The sequence below is a fragment of the Hypomesus nipponensis genome, chromosome 4, assembly GCF_054491055.1.
Source record: "Hypomesus nipponensis isolate SF chromosome 4, ASM5449105v1, whole genome shotgun sequence".
Lineage (NCBI taxonomy): Eukaryota > Metazoa > Chordata > Actinopteri > Osmeriformes > Osmeridae > Hypomesus > Hypomesus nipponensis.
The window spans coordinates 15,130,393-15,155,000 of NC_140364.1; the positions used below are offsets into that span (position 1 = coordinate 15,130,393).

The following is a 24,608-nucleotide window of genomic DNA, read 5'->3' on the forward strand; positions in this document are numbered from 1 at the left end:
CTGGAAGTGCTCTTAAAACCTGATGTAGTCTAGTCGCATAATTATCACACTATATTCAATACATTTCAAGTATGTTTGCACTACCTTGCAAGCATACTTTAAGTATAACATTTCTTAGCTTGAGTTAAATGTGCCACAAAGACACAGTGAGAGTGTTCACTACCTGATCTGTTGTACGGCTGGTCTCTGTGCATCTTCTCAAAGCACTTGTACTGGCCGTCGATGATCTTCTTGTTCTCCTCCTCTTTCTGGGTGGCCATGGGACTGACCCTGCTTTCCGAGGTGGGCTCAGGGTCCGAAACCCCCTGGGCCGTCCCCACCTGAGACGCACGCAAACACGTGAGGGCGGCGAACTAAACATCAGAACGTATTCATGTAACATCAAACAGGAATGTGGACATATTTACATATCTATATACTTTTAGCCTACAAATCCACATTTTATGTCATGTGTACATCTAAAAATGGGAAAATGTGTCCAAACTTTTGACTGGTACTGTATGTATTGATATCAATAATTACGATATTTGATCGTTGTTTGTTCAATAGCCACGTCTCTGCTATAATATATCAAGGTTTTTACATTTTCATCCTAGCTATTGAACAAACTTTCGTTATATCTCAATCATTGATATTAATAAATTTATTTAGATGTACATATGACAACTAGTATGGACAACATAACACAGTGGCCACATGAGCATCTGTCTGGCTGTACTCCACAACACTCTCAGCTTCTGTTGGTCCGTTAATCACAGGAAACTAATCAATCTCCAATTACCTTTAATTTGTCCTTGGGGAGCCCCCGACAGCCAGACAAGGTCTTATTAATGGAGGGACTCTGGACCCAATTACCAGATTCATCACAATATTTTGACACTTTTTCTGGGGGAAAAAAAAGAAAAAGAAAGAATGTCAACGTTAATTGTTAGCGATGTAATTTCAGCTCTGAGTAATGTCTGCTGGTACCTGAGGAATCCATCAGTCGGCTACTAAAGGCTGGACAGGATGATGGTATTTCTCTACTGTCTGATAACTGCAGCAAAGGGGCTTGCCTCTGGGGAGACCTCATTAACTTCCATAAGCTGAGTAAGTCTCCATGCTGTATGAGAGGTAAAAGTGCCTGCTAAATGCAGAACATTTATAAACTATAAACAACACAACTGGCTTAACCATCTGGTTCAGTGTCAATCGCACCATAAACCTTTTTTAACTAAATGTTATTTAGTTTTAAATGTTATTTAGTTTTAGCATTGCTACACCAGGCGTCTATCTAGTTGTGGTAAAGAGGTTATGAGAAATGGCTATTTATGAAGCCTCGGAAGTTCATTAGCAGTGGGAAAGGACTAGCCAGAGGTTTTCAAGTTGAGTTAACGTGCAATTTCTTTCCGCAAACAAAAGCTGAGTTTAACCCAGAGTTATAGTGTTGGCTGCAGACAGAGGCAGCAACGAGACCCAAGTGAGATCCCCATGTTCCCATCAGAAACCAGCCTAACCCAGCTCTCCATCCTCTCCTAAAAGATAATCCCCTATTCTGCATCTCCGTCCAAGTTCACACTTCCCCACTCACACAGCCAGGATCAACTGACTATTCCCCTCAATCCCAGTTTCATCCCGCTGAAAATGTGTCCATGCTTCCAACCAGGAAGTACCCAACCAGCACCCTTGTTAGTCTGCCGAGCTAAAGCGGTCTCTGGGGTGAGTCCGGATGAGGTCATTATTTCAGTTTCGTCTCCTGGTGCTGCACAGGAGGACCCAGACGTCCACGACATCATCTCCTGTCAGCTCCCCAGCGCTTTTACCCTCCACTACCCACCCTCCACAGATTGGATCGTTCATCAGTGTCTCTCGAGGAGGATTAGATCAAAAACCTTTTCCAGAAAACTTTCCCAACTTCCTCTCTGGCTCTTCCTAGCTGTGAAGGAGCACAGGGCTGGTCTCCAGAGAGACCAGAGGAGCTTGAGGGCCTGAGTGACTGATGGGTGTTTCGTCTCACCTGTCGGGTTCAGACCCGGGTCACCGCGGCAGGTTTGAGTAGCGTAGGTCCCAGCAGGGGTGTCTTCCCAACACAGCACTCCGTCCCACACTCTCCCACAATACACACCTGCAGGAGAGAACGTTCTGGGGAATCTGTCCAGATATAGGACCTACCCAACACACTGGTTGGAAAAGTCTGCATTCTACCTGAGAAACATCCTCAGAATCAGAATCAGAAGGGATTTTATTCGCCATGAGTGTTTTCACAAACATCCTAGAGTTGTATTCATGTTACATCAGTCTTAAAACATCAGAAACATCCTATAGAGCTGGATTCACGTTGCTAAGACAGCTGTCAAGCACATGACCTTAAACGAGTTAAGATGTTCCTGACTGCTAGAGACACTCTGTGCGTCTGTCTGGTTATACTATGGGGGATACCAGGGGGATTTAAACCTGCGATCTTGCGATCTGGAGTCAAATGCTCTAACCACCGACCCGCCCCCACAGACCACTAAGATAACCGTCGAGGGAGACTTGATTCACTTTTTGTACGTCGCTCTGGATAACAATGGATACGTTGCAACACAGAGGTTACAGTGTCAACTCCGCTACTGTCTCTAAAAGCTCCGCGTAATCCAATCTGAGCCTCTCCTTTAAGCAGTAAAATGTGATTAAAGCTTCACCTGTCCTGCTGTGCATCTGAGCTCGGCTCGACAGCTCCAGACATCGGTATTGACCCTCTGTTGTGGCGTGGCCCTCGCCCTCTGTGGCGGTCAACACCGGCCTGAGTGATGCGTCTGGTGGGAGTTCGTGTTGGGCGACAGTTCCAGACTGTGAAAACAACAACCACAATCTTACCTCAGCTCAGGCCGAAACACAACACCGAGGACGGCTCTCGTGTTGCTCATGGAGCAACTTCAGACGGGTCTGAGAGGAATTGGCTAGCAGCGTCACGGCTTATCGAAATCAACGAGGCTTTGTTGTTTTGACTGTGAAATTTGCTAGGTACTATGGTCTAAATTGATTGGGCACAGACATCACAAAGTCAAGCGCACACAAGTGCTTCACAATTCAGGTGCACAACTACCAATCTGAAGTTAACAACTGGATTTCTTCTAACGCTGTACAAGTTTGTTTAAAAATTCACGGCGGGATCGCGCTTCTTCCAATCTGGTCATTGTGGTTCATGAAGAGGCTGAACTACGGCCTGTGTGTGTGTTGAGAAGCTTATCGTTATAGTGGCCCTTGCCCACAAAGACGAGAATCAAAATTCAAACAGCATCTTTGTCGGGCGTCGCTACTCCAGGGTGACTCATCGCACTGCGCGTTTCTCTTCTGAGAAAAGGAAGCCACTTCACCAGGCTCGGTCCTCTCAGCCGCTTCGCTTTTAATTAATTCTGCATGAATATTAACATAAATGCTCAGAGAGATCGTCCTGGAACTAGCGCTCTTCTTTCTTTGTTTAATTGCCGAGATCACTTCCATCCTCCTCTTCTCACTCTCCCTCTCTCCACTGGGACGCGTTTCCGTAATGCAGGAGGCGCGTGCTCGCGTGCTGCTTTCCACTGAACTCTCCTGGCGAATTATTCCGACATGACACTTTAGAGTCACTCTAAAAAGGTCAAAAAAACACAAACACCTCGGTCGGATGGACAGAGTTTGTTCAGGGAGCGTGTTGGTGCCGATGCTGTCCCATGTAGCAGTTTAGCAGCCGTACATATGATGTCACTCCAAACATTGAAGTAAATGACGTCATACATACGACCACTAGGCCACCACCACTGTCAGAGGACTCGACCTGAGCGGAAGAAACCAAACAACAAGTGTTGTTTTAGTTTCTGACGCGGTCAGCCCCAGGAGATTAGGTCAGTCCACGCTGTCCCAACAGCTGCCTGGAGGAAGGGAAACTTTACAGCCGCGATGGGAAACACATAAAGCACAATAACGGTTTATAAACGCAGAGAAGGTGCCAGTAACAGAACATTATTCTTTTCTAGGAATATGTTTTTTGGGGAGCTTTCATTTATTTGCTTTATTGGACAGAGACAAGAAATGAAAAGGAGAGAGAGAAGGGAAAACAGAAATGCAGAAATTCCCCGAGCCGGAATCAAACCCAGGTCACTGCATTAGACCCTCAACCAACATGGTCCATGCCCTTCCCACACAGTTACTTCAATGATGTGTGGAAGAGCATTCAGTCAGGCATTATCCATCATGTTACAACATTCTTGTAAGATCCCCACCAACACAACACAAACAGGCCGATTCACACGCATTTATTATCATGACATCATCAAAAGCTCCCTCACTGTGAAATGCAACATTAGTCGGTGTCTCATCATCTTGGAGATAGCAATTACTGATGTTTCTCAAACATAACAAACCAACTGACTAACACAAGCATAGAGAAAGGGAACAGGGCAATAACACTGCCTCTATAACACATTCTATCTTTTGTCATAGGATGTAGAACATACACACACAATAATTTCAGATCTGTAGTTTCATGGTTCACGGAACATTTAACTCCTCATTACCAAACTAAAGGAATTACAGTGAGTAGATTAGTGAACTGCATGAAATTAATCTTTCAGGTTTTTGCTGAGCCTCAACAATCACTCATCCCCAAACTATTGACTCCAACATTTGGTCAAATTAATGAAAGCTTTACATGTTACTGTGAGAAAATGATTACTTTCTGATGCAACATGTAACTGATTAATGAGAACAATTATAGCGCTGGGGAAATAAGATTAAACTCACCAGCACAGAGCACAACCCCAGCCAGAGAAGAAAGGCTGACTCCATCCTGCTGTCTCTCAGCTACACCTGTGGACACAGGGGAAAACATGAAGGGGAAATCGTTAGATTCATCTGAATTTTAACAGAAAAATAGTTTCTAAACTTCTTTTACTCCCTAAAAATTGACTGGACACACAAACAGAATCAGGTTATTTGTGGCTGAGGAGATACCTTGTAGATATGATGCACTCTGGGGCTATGTGCATTACCACAGTGAACCAGCACTCGGGTCAAATGCTGTGTCAGTGGAACCCGTCTGCTTGTCTATATGCCTGCGTGTGTGTACATAGATATGAACACATGAAGACTTCCTGTTTCCTGTTTCTTTGTGTGTGTGTGTGTGTGTGTGTGTCTGTACACAGTATGTTTGTGTCTGTGTATGTACGTACAGGTATGTGTGTGGGTGTGAGCGTGTGTGTGCGCCTGCATTTAAAGTGTGTGTGGGTGTATGTGTGCACGCACGTACACAGGAAAAGAAAAGCAAGAGAAAAAATTGAAGATCAAAGACGATAGAAGAGATTGATTAAACGCATCAGAAGACAGGATGAGACACTATCAGAGTTCTTCCACCCACCAGCCAGCCGCCCCCCCTCCTGTCCACCACAGCAGCTGAGCTTCCACAGGGAATGGGGTCTGTGAGGGGGGTTGGGAATCTACCTGGCCCCCCTGTTTTGGCACATACAGCCCCTACTGTCACCCTGTTTGTCTCCCACAGAGAGGCAAAGCAACCTAAACTATTTGGCTCTCCCCTCATACATAACCTGGAGCAGAGAGAGCTACTGCGTCGTCTTAATGACCTGCTGTTACAACAAACCGTTGAAACCAGTTTTGGTTCCAGCACAGCCGTTCCTCATGTCTGGGGCAAAGCTGGGAGTCTTAGGATGCAGCCGGCACTTTCCATGGAAGGCTGACAGATTTCACATTTCATTCAATTCCCTTAAGAAAGGAACAGCTGATTATTTATGAGTGTTTAACGTGTGCCAAAATGTTCTCCCAGAAACATGTCATGCCCATGAAAAGCTTTTATATAGGGTCTGAATAGAACCAAGTACATTAGATATATACCATCTACTCCATGACACGATCAGTCCCTGGGAATGAGAGCAGAAATCCTAACCCAAGACCAGAGCGAGTCACGTACTGTACTGTGACAGTGGATAATGTGGTTTGTTACATTCTGTGTCAGGAAACTACCCACAAGAAGATTTTGATGACTCAACGTTCTAATATCCTTGTTCAGACGGACGATGTGCAGATTGACACCAGTGTTGATAATGTGGTGTATCTCAACAGGAACCAGCAGTGACATACATTCAGAGAGATCTGAGAAGATCTTTCGGGACAGGGTCAAACAGTTCACTTGGAAAAAGCATGTTGTTGCTGTAAATGGCCAAACCAGGAATCAACAGGGCCAACAGATGGTGAAGGACGAGATTGATCGCAGGAGACTGCCAGGGATCAGAGAATAGGCACTCATCTGGCTGGGAGCTTCACTGTGTGTACAGTCTTACCTCAGATTTGACTTCTCTGTATCGCAGGATTCCTAGGAAGGCAGCCGGGAGTGTGTGTGAGTGTTTGCTGATGCCTGTTTATCTGTGTGTGACAGTGCAGGGTGTGTGTGACAGTGCAGGGTGTGTGTGACAGTGCAGGGTGTGTGTGACGGTGCAGGGTGTGTGTGACGGTGCAGGGTGTGTGTGACGGTGCAGGGTGTGTGTGACGGTGCAGGGTGTGTGTGACGGTGCAGGGTGTGTGTGACGGTGCAGGGTGTGTGTGACGGTGCAGGGTGTGTGTGACGGTGCAGGGTGTGTGTGACGGTGCAGGGTGTGTGTGTGGTGTGTCTGTAATGCCAGTGTGTGTGTGGAGGGAGTCTGGTGGCTGAGTGGGTAGAGCATCGGGCTAGTAATCTAAAGGTTGCCAGTTCGATTCCTGGCTGGTGCACATGACGTTGTGTCCTTGGGCAAGGCAATTCACCCTACTTGCCTCGGGGAGAATGTCCCTGTACTGTAAGTCGCTCTGGATAAAAGTGTCTGCTAAATGTAAATGTGCGCGCATGTGTGTGCGTGTGCGTGTTTGTGGGTTTGCGTTTCAGTTGACGCCTGTGTGTGGTTGAGACAGAGAGGGAGTGGATGACTCTAAACCTAAACTGAGTCTCCGCAGGATGAAGGGCAGCTGAAGCAGCATCTGTACTTGCTGCTCTGCGTTGCTAAAGTGATTTCCCGAGGTGAAGGATAGAAACATATAGAGACTATATGGATGATCTTGTGAACCGCCTGTGTTTCATGTGTCTCTGTGTGTGTGTACTGTACAGTTGGTGTGTGTGCACATCAGTACAAGTCTGATGGTTCACACAGTTCGGAAGTGACTGCTTGCTCTCCAAACTACATAGAAAATCCATTTCCCAACCATTACCCAGTTCACTTCCTAGGTACACATTAGCTAGATCGCCCCAGGCCTTTCTACTTTTAGATCCCACAATGATCTCCGTCTAGGCAGAGTTATAGAATATAGAACCAGGGGTTGTCAGTATACTATGGTACAGTACACGTGTTAGTTTGGGGAAATAGCAACTTAGTTTTAAATGAGGACACTGGATAATTATAACAATCAGTTTTTATTTATAAGTAAGGTTTTCCACTGTTGACCATTCTAGGTTAAAAAATATGATATATTTTTAAACATTGTTGTGTATTATGTTTGTGTGATTAACTTCCTGCATCTGTTTTGATGGAAAATGTGTTGAATATTATGTATTCATTATTTTTATCATTTTATCATCCTGCTCTGTTATCACTGTTCGACCGCCTGAGAAAATTCATTTCGTGATTGAAAGCAGACCAAAATAAATGTGCTTTAAAGTTAATACAGGGAGCTCAACAGAAGACCCTACTATCCCCCCTAAGAAAAAAGGTTTTCATATTATCAAAGCTGGGGGAATGTTGTCTCGCAGTAGAATACAGAATTACACCTTGGCTGGTCTGTCTATCACCCTGTCTGTCTGTTTATCACCCTGCCTGCCTGCCTGCCTGCCTGCCTGCCTGCCTGCCTGCCTGCCTGCCTGCCTGCCTGCCTGCCTGCCTGCCTGCCTGTCTGCCTGCCTGCCTGCCTGCCTGCCTGCCTGCCTGCCTGCCTCTCTGTCTGCCTGCCTGCCTCTCTGTCTGTCTGTCTGTCTGTCTGCCCCTGACTCCATATTCCCAGCTGGCAGCTTCTATAGTGACAAGTCTCCTTGCCACCTAATCGGTCACTCACTCTGGACTTCGAAGATAGAAATGGAGAGATAAAGAGGGTTAGAAAGGAAGACAGCAAGCAAGATATGGAAAGACTGAGAGAGAGAGAGAGATAAAGAGAGAGAGAGAAACAGAGAGAATAAGACAAAGACAGAGAGGGGAGGGAGAGAGAGGAAAGAGAGAGACAGCAAGAAAGAGAGACAAAGAAAAGAGAGAGAGAAAATCCACGTGCAGCGCAGCTGGTCCCACATGATCAGACACGTCTTTAGCATCCTGAAAGCCAAGAAGGTTGAACTTACGGGCGTATAAAAAGAGAAATGGAAACCATGCAACAATAGGAAAGTGACTGAAGCAAAACAGCAAGTGAGAGTGGTTTATCATACAGCGGCCCTGTCTTTTACAGCTTCCATGTCACCACGACTTTATGGATTCAGAGCTGCTGGTTGCGATGAAAAGAGAGAGCCCTCTAAAATGAGAGATCCATAATGTGGGTCTGGTTCAGAGGCCCGAGAGAAGCTTTACAAGCCCCTCTCCCTCTCTCTCTATCCCCCACCCTCTCTCTCTCTCTCCCTCTCCTCTCCTCTCTCCCTCTCTCTCTCTCTCTCTCTCTCTCTCTCTCTCTCTCTCCCCCTCTCTGTCCTCTCTCTCTATCTCTCTCTCTCACTCTCTCCCCCTCTCTCCTCTCTCTCTCTCTTTCTCTCTCTCATATCATGCGTATCAATCAGAAAAGTAAATAGAATTTGTAAACTTTCCAGCTGAGCACAGATTTATAACAAAGATATTTGTGCTGTGTTCAGGATAAACCTGATTTGCAGGGGCTTGGCTCCAGTAAGCATGAACACTTCTTATTCCCACCTCCAGTTTTCCTCATCAACAATGAAATGAACAACTAATTACTTAGTTTTCAGTCTCTGGAGAGAATGGAGAAAAGGTCTTTAGATGAATGCTTCTGAAAAGAGAAGTGATCATGTTTTGTTCGCCAGCGCAGGTCAAACCACTTCGGTACCTGTCACCTTCCATTGTGTCATGTACACGACTATTCAGCCAAGGACAGCTAACAAATCGAAAATCACTCCTCGAGTCAAAGCATTAAGCAGCTGCTCGCAGCAGTTCAAACCCTTCACCCTCCAAGATGTGTCTTTCGTAGACTCAGCGGGGGGTCCTGAGGGTCGCTCTTACATCTGACAGCAGATCTACAGGTTCAAAACCCCCTCTGTACGAGGCTTTTGATCACAGCTGAACGAGAGCATGACTGCTATTGTTGTTGTTGTTGTAATCATAGCATCCTGCTGGTGCTGTGAGCACGCAAATTCCAAATGAACAACGTTCATCTTTCCTGACCTTATTATTTCTGTATTTCTGACCACAACCATGGCATTTCTGGATGACCTGAGGGTGGAGGTGCGCGCAGGACAAAACGGTTAAAAGGTTCAAGGAAAGTTCCGACGGAACAAGGAACATAGAAGACTGCATCTCTCCTCATATCAGGGGTGGTCGATAGTAGCTTTGTTGCCAGTAGCAACAGTTGAGCTTTCCAGGTAAAGTGGGTTCCGTTTTCTTCCCTGCTTTCTCCCTCAGACCACCCTCCGTGAGACATTTTGTCACGTTCCGCCCGGTCCTACTGGGGAACTTCACCTGTTCTTCCCTGATCGAGGAACATCCGAGATCCTCAGCTCTCGACAAGGAACATGTACCCACATTCACTGAATCCGCTTCGTGTCCACGACAGAAACAACAGCTTTTAAAAGTATAAAAAATACATGAAGCATGAAGATTAGTTTAGTCTGATAGTGATGAAGATGCATGTTAGTGTGTTGATCAGGTGTCGTTAAACGAGGGGCCGCTAGTTACAGACACACCCCTCACCCAACATGAGCCGTAACTGCCATAACGCTTATATCACCGAGCTAAAGTCTAACAATCCCTGAAGATGAGGATATCAAATACCGAATGTTGAGTCGTCTGCGGCTCTAGTGCCTTCCTGATAAAAGGAAACACCAGCTAGCTGTGTACAAAGCAGCTCATTATGTTGTGCCAAGCTGATGCTGCATAGATAATCAAACCATTCTCCATCTGTAGAGTCTTCGCCTTTCATTGTGGTGTAAATGCCATAAATTGTATTATAGAAATTGTGTAGTAGAATAGTTTCGCTATTCAATTGTACAATACGATGGATTTGCGACCCAATTGTATTGTATAATAGTTCTGCTGTTCAGTTGTTTGCAGTTAGCAGTACATCGTGCAATTCACAAGCTTGATGTGCTTGTCACAATAAAGAAATAATTTATGAAACAAAGCATCCACAGCCAATACAAAGGTCCTTGGCTCTCTGAAGACAAGTACTGCATTTGGAGTAGTAGGTAAACAACCAGAGCTCCGCTGTCGAACCAACAGGCTTTTTACAATAGCCGCAATTAGGTCACTCAAGCTGTTGAGCAGACGAATATTTCGATGTTTTAAAAATGTATTTGGCTTCATCTTCAGCAGGGTGCTGTGGGTGCAGCTGTAGAACGTAGAGCGAGGACTGACATCACGTGAGGGGGTTAAGCGTTGCACACTGTCCTTCACAAAACAAGGAGCAGATTATTTCGAAAGTGTTTGTTACAGTCACGCAAACATCAATTGCAGATAAACAGTTGAATAATAAATGTTGACAGTTAAGGAAGGACTCTGTGACTATTTAATGATTTCCTGGATTAATTCAATGTTTTTTTCACTGTCGTCTATCAGCCTAGCATGAGGAGTATTTCTGGGGCAAACAAAAATAGAACTGTGGAAAGGCAGTCTTCTCTCTCTTTTTCTCTCTCTCCAATCTCCCTCTCTCTCTCCAATCTCCCTCTCTCTCTCCAATCTCCCTCTCTCTCCAATCTGCTCTCTCCAATCTCCCTCTCTCTCTCCAAACTCCCTCTGTCTCTCTTTCTCTTTATCTCTCTCTGTCTCTCTCCATTCTCTTTCTCCTCAGTGGAGCCTTGTTCATTTCCTTTTTGGCTTTTTGAAAGTGTACATCTCATCTGTCAGCCGATGACATTTGCTTTTCCCTCCAAAAGGACAGACAGCCGAGGACCGATGAAGAATGACACCCGGCACCCCAGCTGCCAGCGCCTGGGCAGACACAGGGAGGAGAACCAGGGCTCTGGGCCTGAGCAGACACAGGGAGGGGAACCAGGGCTCTGGGGAGACACAGGGAGGAGAACCAGGGCTCTGGGCCTGGGCAGACACAGGGAGGGGAACCAGGGCTCTGGGTCTGAGCAGACACAGGGAGGAGAACCAGGGCTCTGGGCCTGAGCAGACACAGGGAGGAGAACCAGGGCTCTGGGCCTGGGCAGACACAGGGAGGGGAACCAGGGCTCTGGGCCTGGGGAGACACAGGGAGGGGAACCAGGGCTCTGGGCCTGGGCAGACACAGGGAGGAGAACCAGGGCTCTGGGCCTGGGCAGACACAGGGAGGAGAACCAGGGCTCTGGGCCTGGGCAGACACAGGGAGGAGAACCAGGGCTCTGGGCCTGGGCAGACACAGGGAGGAGAACCAGGACTCTGGGCCTGGGCAGACACAGGGAGGGGAATCAGGGCTCTGGGCCTGGGCAGACACAGGGAGGAGAACCAGGGCTCTGGGCCTGGGCAGACACAGGGAGGAGAACCAGGGCTCTGGGCCTGGGCAGACACAGGGAGGAGAACCAGGACTCTGGGCCTGGGCAGACACAGGGAGGGGAATCAGGGCTCTGGGCCTGGGCAGACACAGGGAGGAGAACCAGGGCTCTGGGCCTGGGCAGACACAGGGAGGAGAACCAGGGCTCTGGGCCTGGGCAGACACAGGGAGGAGAACCAGGGCTCTGGGCCTGGGCAGACACAGGGAGGAGATCCAGGGCTCTGGGCCTGGGCAGACACAGGGAGGAGAACACACACACAGGACAGAAGAAGAAGAAAAGGGAAGAAGACACAAACGAGCCAACATCTGGATATCAAAGTCGCTCGAAACGTTTTTTGGAACGGCTCTCAGAGATGTCCGTCAGCCAGCAGGCCCAAACGTGATCCTATCAGCCCCGCTCCGCCAGGCCTCATAAATGATGCCAGATAAAGAATCCTGGATGCAGAGCCTCCTCCAGGTAAGGGCCCGGCCCTGTCCACAAGCTTTAGGAGTGAGGGATCATTCAAGTCATGGATAAAAGATAAGCCCTGAGGGGTCGAAGGGCTAGGAAGCAGGACAGATAATGGACCCCAGAGGACTGGAGAACAGAGCAAAAGGCCAGAAATCAGACTTATTCCCACTCAATCTAGATATGGAAAAACACAGGTTGGAAAAGCAACATGCTGGAGAGAAACTGGAGACGCTAGTGTGTGTGTGTATGTGTGTATGTGTGTGTGTATGTGTGTGTGTGTGTGTATGTGTGTGTTGCTTGTTTGTAGTCAGTGGAACTCTTCCTCAGATGGATGTAGAGGAGGCGGAAGAACAATAAAAACGACAGAAATAGAATGGAGAATAGATGGAGGAAAAGAACAGCAGTCAACTCATGAAGGGCCCAGGGCTGCATCACTCCTGTCTGATCCAATACAAACAGAACACACACACACACACATGTAGATACACCACACAAACCTACACACACTAAACAATCCCCATGGAGAACAATACAATTGTTTTGTTCTTTTCCTCCACACTAAATAATTTTTCATGGTAGGAAAATCTTACAAAGATGTAAACCTAGATCTGGTGAGCGCTACGCTCTCTAAATGAAATGAACCTCGACCGCAATACCACAAGATCCCTTGATCATGTACTGTAAAACACAATTACCAACCCCGACGCAGAGATAATGTGGTTAACGCGCGTTCTGAAACATCACACAGGAACAGACTACTACAGCTTCATTGTTTTCTGTTGAAACAGAGTCAGGAAACAGGCAGCTACGAGGCTGTTGTTGGCAGATGGAGAGAATGTGGAGGAGAGAAGGAGAAAGGGAGAGACGGAGAGAAGGAGAAAGACTACCCAGAAACTCCAGTTAAACATTGTGTGTTTTCAACTGATTTTTGTTTTGGGTTCCCAGCTGCCTGCCACTCAACTGAACATACTGTTCTCCCTCTCTCTCTACCCCATCCTCCCTCCCTCTCCATCACTCTCACTCCCTAAATCCCTCCCTTTCACAGGCTCACATGACCCCAGGTGTGTGTGTGTGTGTGTTTGTATACTTGAACCCTGTGCGAGAGCATGCCTGTTTTACACTTTTGTAGACATATTAGCCCAAAAAGGTAACTAATGCCTTTACTGTGGGTGTGCGTGTGCACAAATGCGCTTTTGTGCATGTGTGTGTGTGTGGTGTATCACCAGGGCATTGTGAGGATGGTTCAGCTTTGAAGTATTTTCTGTAGCAGCTAGAAGTATGCTTCTAACTCTGCATGAAAAGCCTGTTTTCCACACCCAGTTTGCCCAGGAGAAAGAGACATGCAGGCTGTGCTACTGTAGCTTGTGGAGTGAAGACATCCTCCGCTGATTCTCACCATCACAGAAGTTAGCATCTAACCGCAAAGGCAGGAATCTTTGAGTCAGTCTGTTTGCATGTCTGTGGCTCAATTGTCTCAATAACTGGGTGCTGTCCAAAGTTAAAAATACAGCAGGTGTCTTGGTCAGGATCCAAGAGTTTGCAGTGTTGAAGTGTGATGCTGTTTGAATGAGTGGTTCGTGATGAATCAATATAAACACTTTTCCCTCCACGTTGAGTGGCATTAAGAGGTGGAGCCAAGGACCACTCCTGTTTGGTATCCCCCCGCTCAGCACAACATGGTCCGAGACCCACGTTTGCCAGATTAGAAAACGATCATTCAAACGGGTTCAGCACCAGTAGAGATGGAATGTGTGGAACCCAGATACCGCCCCCCCCCGGTTCCAGGGTTTTAGGAAGGGGCAATTGTTTGGAGCAAAAGGGTGTTTGACTGCTTAGTGCAACAGACTGCACGGTAGTTATTGTATTCCTCTATCTCTCTCATTCCTTTTCAGACAGTACCACCACAGAGGCCAGCGGCCTTTTCAACTGTCACCGGCTGTGTCAAAGGCACTCAAGTGAGGACTGTGTCCAATATTTACCAACCGAAAGTGAAAGAGCAATACTTCCTACTCCTCAAAGAAATAAACAGAAAACCTAATAAAAGTTCAACCATACGTGACGTCTCCATCTTTAGATCCCAAGAACCTGCGAAGGGGCGATGGGTGGGGGTAGAGTGTGTGTGTGTGTGGGGGGGGGGGGGGGGGGCCCTGAGATGTGGAAGGGAGAGAGGGAGGGAGAGAGAGAGGGGGCTGTAAGCAACAGGGCTGCCTGTCATTAGCTTCCCAAACCCCTGAGAGAATAAAGCCGGTTGATGGGGACCCAGGCAGACCCAGGATCTAATGACATCATTAGGAGAGCAGAGGGGATGACTGTTCCTCTCATTCATGTGAAGCCAAAGGCACATTTCCAAAACTGGATAATAAAGTTGTATCGTATCAGAAGCAAGCTGCCCCTGGTGGTGAGGTTAGGAGTTGGCAATGGTGGCTGAGAGTGTGTGTGTGTGTGTGGGGGGGGGTAATACCGGGAGGGGTGGGGGGTAATACTGGAGAGGATTGGTTGGAAGACTTAAGTGGAGACAAAGCACTGCCTGGGGTTGTTACTTGGTGCAGGAAACACCAGAAAAGTGTTTCCTCCTAGATGGTAGCCACATGGCTCAGAGAGAGGAACATCAATCCTCTGAAATGGAAATCACACCGTTTTGATTTCAGACAGTTTTTTTTCAGGTTTCATTCCTCGAAGCTTGCTAAATCTGCTTTGCTCTGCTGTGAAACTCATAATATTCCCAAAACTGCACAACAGTGCACTTACGATTCAATTTGTGGAAACAGTAATTAATTAAGTCGTTGAGAGCTGAGACCGTACATGGTTATTAAGATAATTAACAAGGAGTACTACAAAATGAATCTTGAACTGCTGTTTACAGGAAGATAAGTAGCTGGCCAACAACAACCCTAGTGGTGGTCTGGCCTCCTGCTGCGTATCCCTCCGCCAGCCCTGAAGAGGAAGTGGAAACACTCTTCAGAGGGATCTGTTTTAACAGCTTCCTGATGGGTTGATCTGGTGGTTCAGTGGGATCACAGTAGATGATTTCTTGAGAAGCTGTGTGCGTGTGGGTGGGTGTAAGTGTGTGGGTGTATTCAGTGGCTATCTGGGGGAATTTTATTCACAGCAAGGAAAAATAGGTCTCTCACTCTCTCTCACTCTCTAGTCCGCTCTCTCCCCCCACCTGATAGCAAAGCCATTATGACAATTGGTCTCACAGTCCCCATTCTGAACACGGTGAGTGTCTGGCTAGCTTGGGTGTAAATTACCCTGCTATTTCTAATCAATAGATGGCTTTGAACTAATGCATTTTAGTCTCAAAAAAAGCTCTCAGTTAATTTCTTAGGTGGGTCTACCAAGAGAGATTCTTCTCTGATCAAATTAAGACTGGAATCACAATTACAGAGAGAAGTAAAATAAAATATTAGTTGCATATTTAAAAACGTTTGTGTTTCCATGTGTGTGAGTACCACTAAGAGTCATTACATTGTACAGTTGTGCAATGACAACAAAATGTATTGATGGAAATAAAAGCATTAGCTAAATTGAAGTTTTGTATACATATAAATGTGTCTCTCATACAACAGTGATTTATTACACAGTCTTTGCTCTCCTAATGAATCATACTTTTCGTCATCAAACACATTGTATTACTTTCTTTAGACACGCTACAAAACACTAGTCTTTAAATATTCTCGAGAGTGTGTGGTGTGTAGCCTATTTTTCAACTGATTTGTCTGTATAGGCCTATATATATATATATATATATATATATATATATATATATATAGGCCTATACAGACAATTATATATTTATATATATTTATATATATATATATATATATATAAATGTATATATATATATATATATATATATATATATATATATATATATATATATATATACATTTATATATATATATATGGACAGCTGCAGTCCCGTTTTCCAATCACAGCCTTGCCGGCCGGTATTAATATTCAGTGAACTGCGAACAGGTGCGCGTGTCAGAAGGGAGCGCGAGTGCATCGAAATATTAACGCGAAGGGCTTTGCTTCACCAGTGCAGACGACCATCAGAAGCTGAAAGCACTCCTGGCCTCGGCGATTTACCTCACTGAATTTGGTGAATGATGGTTTCAATCATTTTTATATTTTCTGGTATAGGCCTATCTAAGTTAAGTTACCCAGGAGCTCTGTTGACATAGACTGAGCTAACGTTAGCTACAGCTTGATGAATTGAGTCATTGAACACAGGAGGAGAGAACGCAACGTTAGCCAGCTAGCTAAAGCTCCGGTGGAAAATTCCAAATGAAGGTATGCAGCCCTTAGTGCCGCTTACACACAACAGTGACACTGACAGATCGAAAGCTTATTTGAGACAATATAAAGATGGAAAACCAGGCTAAGAAACGTAAACGTAATTACCTTCATTCGACAACGTTTTACCAATCGGACAAACCGCTATGTTTGTTTATTTCAAGCTCCAAAAACAAATTTTCGCTGAAATCAGCCAAAATCATTCGCTCGCACGCAACGCGCGCTTGCATTAACCATGGAAGTCCCTATAGCATCACATCAGGCACAGAAAAGGGGGGAGAAAGTGTCCCGCATTTGGGGTTGAGGAAGTTGCAAAGGCAATCCTACGTGCAACATATATTTAAACCCCTTTGAAACACGCTGATTCAAACAACGTTGTCAGTCTCGCAGTATTTTACAGTCGCTGGGATTGTGATTCAAACAGTCGGCCTACCATCTGCTAATTGAAAATGTGTTTGATTATGTATTGTATTCAGTGGTTGTACAGGCCTTGTAACGTTTCAGACGCTGGCCTAGCTGGTTAGCTACCGCCTGTTCACACCAAGGATGATAACGAGCACTTGAACGAGAACTGTAATTGCGTCGACACCAACCTCGACGAATAGCTTCTCTGCAAGGTCATCTGTCATGTTTAATGCGCGACCGCTTTAAATTAGGATGGATTCAGATTGGTTATCAGTGTTTCATTTATAATTAGCTTTTGAAAGTGATCCCAACGATAACGTCACTCGGTTAAAATCGGTTAAAACGTTAAAAGGGCACACCAGCAGTCCTGACTTTGACAACAAAAAAAACAGTGCCTCAGAACATATTTTCTTTGAGGAAAACAATGTGTCAACACTTACAAGTTTATAAAAGAAACATGGCAGCCATATTGAAACCATGCCGATGTTCTGTATTCACTTGCCAAAAAGTATTTCTGTAGCTAAAACAAATGAGCTACTCCATTTATCAAGTTGTTGTTTATAACTTACAGTTCCTGTTCAGAAGAACAGACTCACATTATTCAAGAAAGTGATGTGCTTTCTATTATTACCAATAAGGAAAAAAGTACAATCCAGGTTCTAATCCCTATTGTCTCTCTGTCTCTGAAAGACGTAGCCTAGGCTACTTTTCAAAAGGTTATCGAGTCTCCTGTATGGCTCAACTGATTCCAGGCTGCTGGAGAGAAAGACAGTTGAAGGCTGCAGTTATCATTATCCTCCCACGCAGGCAAACTCATTCCAATCAAAGACTCCATCTTTCTCCGAGCGTGACGCCGCTCAAGCCAAAAACTTTTCAGCTTTGGAAATATTGTTTTTGAAATTAATGAGACGGTATCGCTGCAGCGTTACTGTAAAATTGATAGATAGGAATTAAATCCCCTGACAGATTTTTGAACATCTTAAAAATGCTGATGAAAGACAGGAGATACAGAGAAAATAAATCGAGGTATAAGGGCATTTTAGTCTTTGTATTACTGCAGCAGGTATACACAGTGAACCAAGTGCAGTATGAAATACAATTTATATATTTTTGTCTTACAAATCCCAGAGGAGAGTGTCCGGTAAAGTGTCAGAGAGGACAGCTTGTAGCTGCAGGTCATTTTCATCAGAAGTCCCTGAACTGTTGTTCAGTTCAGTGAAGAAGACAGTCCTGGAAGGAGCCAAGATGTTCCATACTGAACCTGCTGGTGTAGCTGTCTCCAGGGGTTTGTCCTCAAAACAAGGTGGCTAGGAACAACACACAAATACACTTGGTATTTGGATATAATTGTCAAAGTGCTAGACCAGCAGGATGTACAAACTGAGGAACACTTAAATCTTGTAAGATTTTCTCCCATAACCACTTCAGTACAACCAAGGAATCCACAAAACAAACTCAGTTCGGGCAGAAAAAACACAGAAAAGAGGCGAAGATTTGAAAGGGTGTGATGGAGGAGAATATAATTGACCGCACACTTCACAGAGCTAACAAGTGGAGCAAGCTCCCAGTTACACAATACAATCCACAGAAACACATACGGAAGGTAGTTTCTTCTGATACAATAGCAAGGGTTATGTCTCGGAGGAAACTGCTCACCACCAGAAGCAAAATGAGGGCCAAGTGCAGGGAAGGGAAATCAATGAGACGATCAAAGGATCAGAGAATCGATGCTCACTGAGGGTTCATTCTGAATGACAAACCTCCAGATCGGAGAGCTGGAATCACTCTGAATGACATCTGACTCCCAGCGGTTGAAGCTAGAGATCTTTTCTCATCTGACGTTTATCATAATTCCCCCAGCAGTCACGGATATCAATCTCTGAGAGTGTAAAACAGTGGGCGGTGTCGTTAGGGAGAAGTCTTTAATCCCAGCTATCAAACCTCAAACTTTCCCCCATCTTTTATCTATTTATCTGTCTTTATATGCTCTTCACATCCGTTTGGGAGTGGATGACGCACGGTGCAGATTCTCATTAATCAATATCAGATAGCATCCATGGCGTTCAGATGACAGGATTCAAACGTAAACAGATGATCAGATGATTGGTTCTTGGTGAAAGCACTGACAGGCTGCTCCTGTCAGTTTCAAATGTCAGCATGTATCAAAGGACAGTTGTATCAGGAGGATAATCCGGACCTGAGTTGGGGCTGACGGGGGGAGTGAACCACTAAAAAGGGTCTCCTAACCTTTTCCTGGAGAGATGCCTGCCTGGAGGTCTTCACTCCAACACTAATCTAGCACTGGATTATAATAATTAGCTAGTTGATCAGATAACTAGTGTTGAAGCAGGTCAAATACGTGTGGTTGGAACAAAAACCAACAGGCAGATAGCTTTCTGGGAACAGGATTATAGATCCCTGATCTGGGATAACATCTTCTGTCCCTCCTACCCTTAACGGACCCCTGCAGGGGTCAGGGATCACATCCTCCCACATCACCCTCCGCTAGCTCCTTACTGGGATGCTGTGTGCAGGCCAGGCAACACAAACCATGTTTTTAAATCTTAGCACCATCTAAACACCAGCCCTCAACCTCCGACGTTCAGATGACCTGTTCTGCTCTGGCCCTCTACCTGGAAGCAAGCAGGCGTGTTCAGGTGTCTTCACTCTGAGAGAGAAAGGTTTCTCTGAATTAGCTCTGATGCCTGAACTTCGTTTTAGGGAAATGTGAGAGAGAAGGGGCCATGGAGAAGTGGTGGTGGAGGAAACAAGAAGACCATGGAGAGACAGAGACCTAAGATAAAATATGGGGATCTGAGAAAGAAAGAAAGAAAGAAAGAAAAGAGAGAGGATGAGAGACAGACAGGGAGTGAGTGAGAGAGAGGAAGACTGAAAGAGACAGGTTAGAAAGAGAGGGGGAAAAGGAAAGGGGGAGAGAGAGAGGGAGGGCGGGAGAAGGATGGAAAGGGGTAGAAAGAGATAGGGAAAGAGAAAAAAGAGAGAGAGGGTAAAGGAAGAGAGAGAGGTAGAGAGAGTAAAGTAATAAGCCTTGCCCTGTGTCAGCCCATCCCTAACTGTGCACAGACACAAGAATTGGAGGAGAAAAAAAAAAAAGAGAATAAAACAGGCGGTGGAATAAAGAGAAAAGGAAGTAAATCGAAGCAGACATGAAGGGGAGGTGGAGGGCCAGCTTCCACACAGACTACACATACAGCTGGACATACCCACTCAGCCGCCCGACCTCAAACATTGTAGGAAATTACTGATACAAGGAGAGATGCAGGAGGGAGGGGCACAGACAAATAGACAAGCGAACGTGAGTAGACTTTAGGCCCAAATTCAAACAAGGTGGAGAGATTAAATGGTAAACTAGATACACATTGGATCGCCCTCCTGCAGCAGGAATTGAAACACATTTTTTCCTTTGTGTTCAAACACAAGAGTGTTTGGGTATTAGCATGTGGATCTGATCTCTGATAAAGACTAGTTAAAGCTGTTTGCTGATGCACCGAAGCCCATGGCAAACAGACGGCTTTCGCAGGTTGATGTCTCTGATGAACTGGAATTATTCCGATGGACTATAACTGTAGTTATGTCATATTGCTATAATATATTGCTACAGGTGCATGGATTGACCTACAACTGACCTACAGAACTGTCTTATCACTCAATTTGATTTTGCCTCATGCCTAGCAGCTCTAGTAGCCACAGTTCTGGCTGTAAACATAGCAACTGTGGTATCGCCGAACATAACTCAGTCTACCTTCCTTAAAGAAGGCAAGCGGGTATTTAATAATGAGATTGATTCGCACGAGTGCAGGTGTCCATAAAAGCAAAACACACACAAAAAAAAAACTTTAAAAGGAATTTCCTGGCACATTTCCAGAAATATCCACAGAAAGCAGATAAAAACTGTCTTCAGTGCCAAGTATTTTTCATGCTTTATTCAACAGTTTTAAGTGAATTGTGACAGGAACGTCAGAGAGAGAGGGGAAGTCAGGGGGAGCCTGAGATATGGTCTGAGTCTATTTTAATAATAATGAACAAGCTGAAATGATTCAGGAGGGTCACACAAATGTAAAAAGCAAAAAAATAAATAAGACGGATACAAGAATCCTGACATGAACTGCGAGAAAACACTAAATGGAATGGAAAATGAATATCCCAAAAATATCCCAAGACTACTGTCTCTCTGATTATAATGACATGTCATTACAACTGCTCTCCCCTAATCTTGCTGTTTATCACCTAGCATTCTCACCCTTACAGCTCCACCTACAGTTACAGTTCAGTATAGGTGTAACTCTGCGCAGCACCTTAATGGAACCGATCCCAGCGAGAAGAAATGGGCGAACCAGAAGCAAACATGAAATCTGGCGCAAAACGACAGTTGTTATTTTGTGGAAAAACAGACCTTTATGTCAAGTCCTAAGGCACTCCTGTTCCAAACATTTTAGTGTCCTTTGATGTTGCTGGGGCATTTTGAGGCCGTTTGAGTGGTCGACAGCCAAAGCAGGTTTTTTGTTCATAAAAGAGCACCGTCCTTTCCCGGGAGACTTCTGCTATCATGGAACCCGACGAGGGAAAAATCATAATAATACATTTTATTTGTAATGCATTTTACATTTGAAGCAAATCTCAAAGTGCTAATAAATAATGTTTTCAGAACTGAAAAGCAGGAAGGGCAAGCCCACGTAGCTGCAACATGTGGCGCACACATTGCAACACTTAACAGTAATCACCTCTTTCTAACTAGGTGAGAGTGGTAGATTCCCAACCCTTTCAGCGTCCCCTCGAAGACCATAAAGGCCTTTACCGTTTTACACAGAATCAACAGCTTTGGTTGGACGAAGCTGGGTGTCGACAGTGGGGAGAACAAGACACACTGCTGGATGGAACAACATCTAGAAGCTTGAAGAAGGTGACGTTTGGTTCTTCGGAGCTGAATTTGCTGCCATTTTGATCAACTACAGGAGAACAGTGCACATGGATAATCCAGTCCTAGCAGCCTTTGAGGCCAGGGTGACATGGCCTGGGTTGTAAATGTGTGCCCGGCTCTACATACAAGGTCAGAGTTCAGCTGGTCCACATTTGGAACATTAAATATCATCCTATTAAAACGGACACGGGTGGATAGGCCAGGACATTGATTAGGTTAATATTTCTGACAAAGACACACTCTACATCTTATTTACTCTGCTTCAAACCGTTAACTCTAGAAGAGAGACTCACAGCCATATCAGGTTTCCCTGCTGGAATGATTGGACATGTAGACACAGCCTAGACAGGAGGAGAGAGAGAAAAAGACAGGGAAAGAGAGAGAGAGGAAAGTAGAGAGAGAGAGAGATAGAGAGGGATGAGACAGAGAAGAAAGGAAAGAAAGACAGTGTAAAGAGAAATAAAGGGGTGGTTAACCCTGGAAGTTATGAATAAAACATGACCCATCAGCTCGATTAGTGTAGAAGAATAACAAACCAGTCGGGTGAACACTAGTGACCTCCTCTGACAGTTAGATCTTTGTTACATCACGCCGTGTGTGTGTTATGCGTGTGTGTGTTATGCGTGTGCGCATGTGGGGTCGGAATGTGAGTGTGTACAGTATGTGTGTCTGAGTGTGTGCTGCCTGTGAGTGTCTGTGTGTGTGTGTGACCCAGGACAGGACAGCTTCAGTTGTATTTTCTCATTTGTTTTCCTTCCAGATTTGAGTCTGTTCTGGAGTCCCGTCATATTTACTTTCTTTCTCGCAAACACACCTCTCTCTCTTCCCCTTTCTCTCCCTCTCTCTCTCTCTCTTCCCCTTTCTCTCACTCTCTCCCCTTCTCTCTCCCTCTCTCTCTCTCTCTCTCTTTCTCTCTACCTCTCTCTACCTCTTTCTACCTCCCTCGCTCTACCTCTCTCTCCCTCTCTCTACCTCTCTCTCTCTACCTCTCTTCCTCCCTCTCCTTCTCTCTCTCCTCTCTCTCTCTTTCTCTCTCTTTCTCTCTCTCAGGGTTGTCTCTGAGCTGACAGATAGTGTAGGATGATGAATTACTAACTCTCTGTCTTTCACAAAGAAGAGAACCACCAGACCAGGTCTAACAGTATGATGCATGCACCCAGCTCTGTCTCTTTCTCTTTATACCTCTCTGTCTCTTTCTCTCTCTCTCTCTCTCTCTCTCTCTCTGTCTCTGTCTCTTTCTCCATCACTCTCTCTCTCTCTGTCTCTTTCTCCATCACTCTCTCTTTCTTTCACACACTCACACGCACACTCTCAAAACAACACTCTCACACAAACTCACACACTCTCACACAAGCATTAAACCAATTTAGCATTGTGTCCAGCATAGTATCCTTGCAATCACTCTCTCTCTCTCTCTCACGCTCTCTCTCTCTCTCTCTCTCTCTCTCTCACGCTCTCTCGCTCCTCAATGTATCTTAAACTCACACTCACAGTCTGCAAGTAACAGCTGTCAATCAGGCAGATCAAATATGTTTCATGCCTCAAGTCTCAGGCTGAAAATGACCAGATTGAATCATTTCAGTCATTTAGCTTCTCGTGAATATGCTAATCAGAAGCAGAACCTATGAGTGCTTCCAGATTGAAACACAGATTGAATAATCCACATAAATCCCAGCCAACGATCAAGTCTACCCTCAAATTCTGAGTAGAACCACTTTACCGCCAGTTTCTACAGCATTGACAAAACATTGACTGGCTCAGTGGTTAGAGCATTTGACAGCAGTTTAAGAGGTTGGAGGTTCAAATCCCCCTGTATTGTATGGTGGTTTGGATTACAGTACCTTCTAAATGAATACACTGTATTACCTGGAAATAACATCTTTGTTACTGTAAACACTAGTCCTAATCCCTATCCTGAAAACTATTTCTCAGAGCTGGGTTTACAGTAATACAAGTGCATCTGAACTATGCCTGTGTCAAATGTCTTAAAATAACCCATCTCTCCTAACACAATGGTCAAGAGACGTAATTACATTTACATTTATGCATTTAGCAGATGCTTTTATCCAAAGCGACTTCCAAGAGAGAGCTTTACAAAGGTGCATAGGTCACTGATCATAACAACGAGATAGCCCCAAACATTGTGAGCAGCCAAATCATGAAGCACACATTGTAAAAAACAAATAAGTGCCAAAGGGAAGACACAAGACACAAACACACACCTCTCCACCCACTTGTACGCACACACACACACACTTCTGATAAGAAGGACTTGAGTGTTGCTTAGGGCATTTTAAGTTCATCTGTATTTTGGTTTTCACATGTACATTCATGTGCCTTCTCTGGTACTGCTTGTTCCCTGAATTTACTATGCGTCTGAGATGTCGACAACCAGGTCCAACACGCTGAAGAACAACGGACGTGTGGGAGGGGAACCTTTTATACTGGAAGAAAATAACTCGAATTGTCAGGCATTACCTCCGTAATTCGTATTCAACAAGAACATTTTAAAATTTGTTAAAGCATTGAAAAAAAAAAATATATATAAAAATAATCATTGAAATCCTATGACAATTCTATTAATTATCATCCTAGTGCATTGGCAACTGAGACAGACATGTATGTCGGTAACTGTTATTTCTATCTGCTTGTGCAACCCCTCCTCACTCAGAAAAAATATTGCGTTAAACTCGGTCCTGTTTAATTAAATTCGCTGTCTTGTGAAGACAGTCGATGGAGGGCAAATGTCAGAGTCTCGTGCCAAGCATAGCTGTGGGCAAGGCACGGATGTAAAACTATACAATTAGCCAATCAGCGATTTCTGTTACAAAAAGTTATTTGCGAGAATGGTCCTAATCTTTA

The 24,608-nt window shown here is 45.0% G+C and overlaps 1 protein-coding gene across 1 annotated transcript in view; it reads right to left on the reverse strand.

The window, feature by feature from the left end:
* Positions 1 to 24,608, reverse strand: part of calcr (calcitonin receptor) — a 37,145-nt gene that overhangs the window by 12,389 nt on the left and 148 nt on the right. Inside the window, exons 2-6 of the mRNA XM_084696950.1 lie at positions 4,744 to 4,809; positions 2,664 to 2,811; positions 1,997 to 2,104; positions 782 to 885; positions 164 to 320 (exon numbers count right to left, since the gene is read on the reverse strand). Of these exons, the coding sequence (XP_084553076.1) occupies positions 164 to 320; positions 782 to 885; positions 1,997 to 2,104; positions 2,664 to 2,811; positions 4,744 to 4,788 (562 nt within the window). The 5' untranslated portion in view covers positions 4,789 to 4,809. The remainder of the gene's footprint in view (positions 1 to 163; positions 321 to 781; positions 886 to 1,996; positions 2,105 to 2,663; positions 2,812 to 4,743; positions 4,810 to 24,608) is intronic.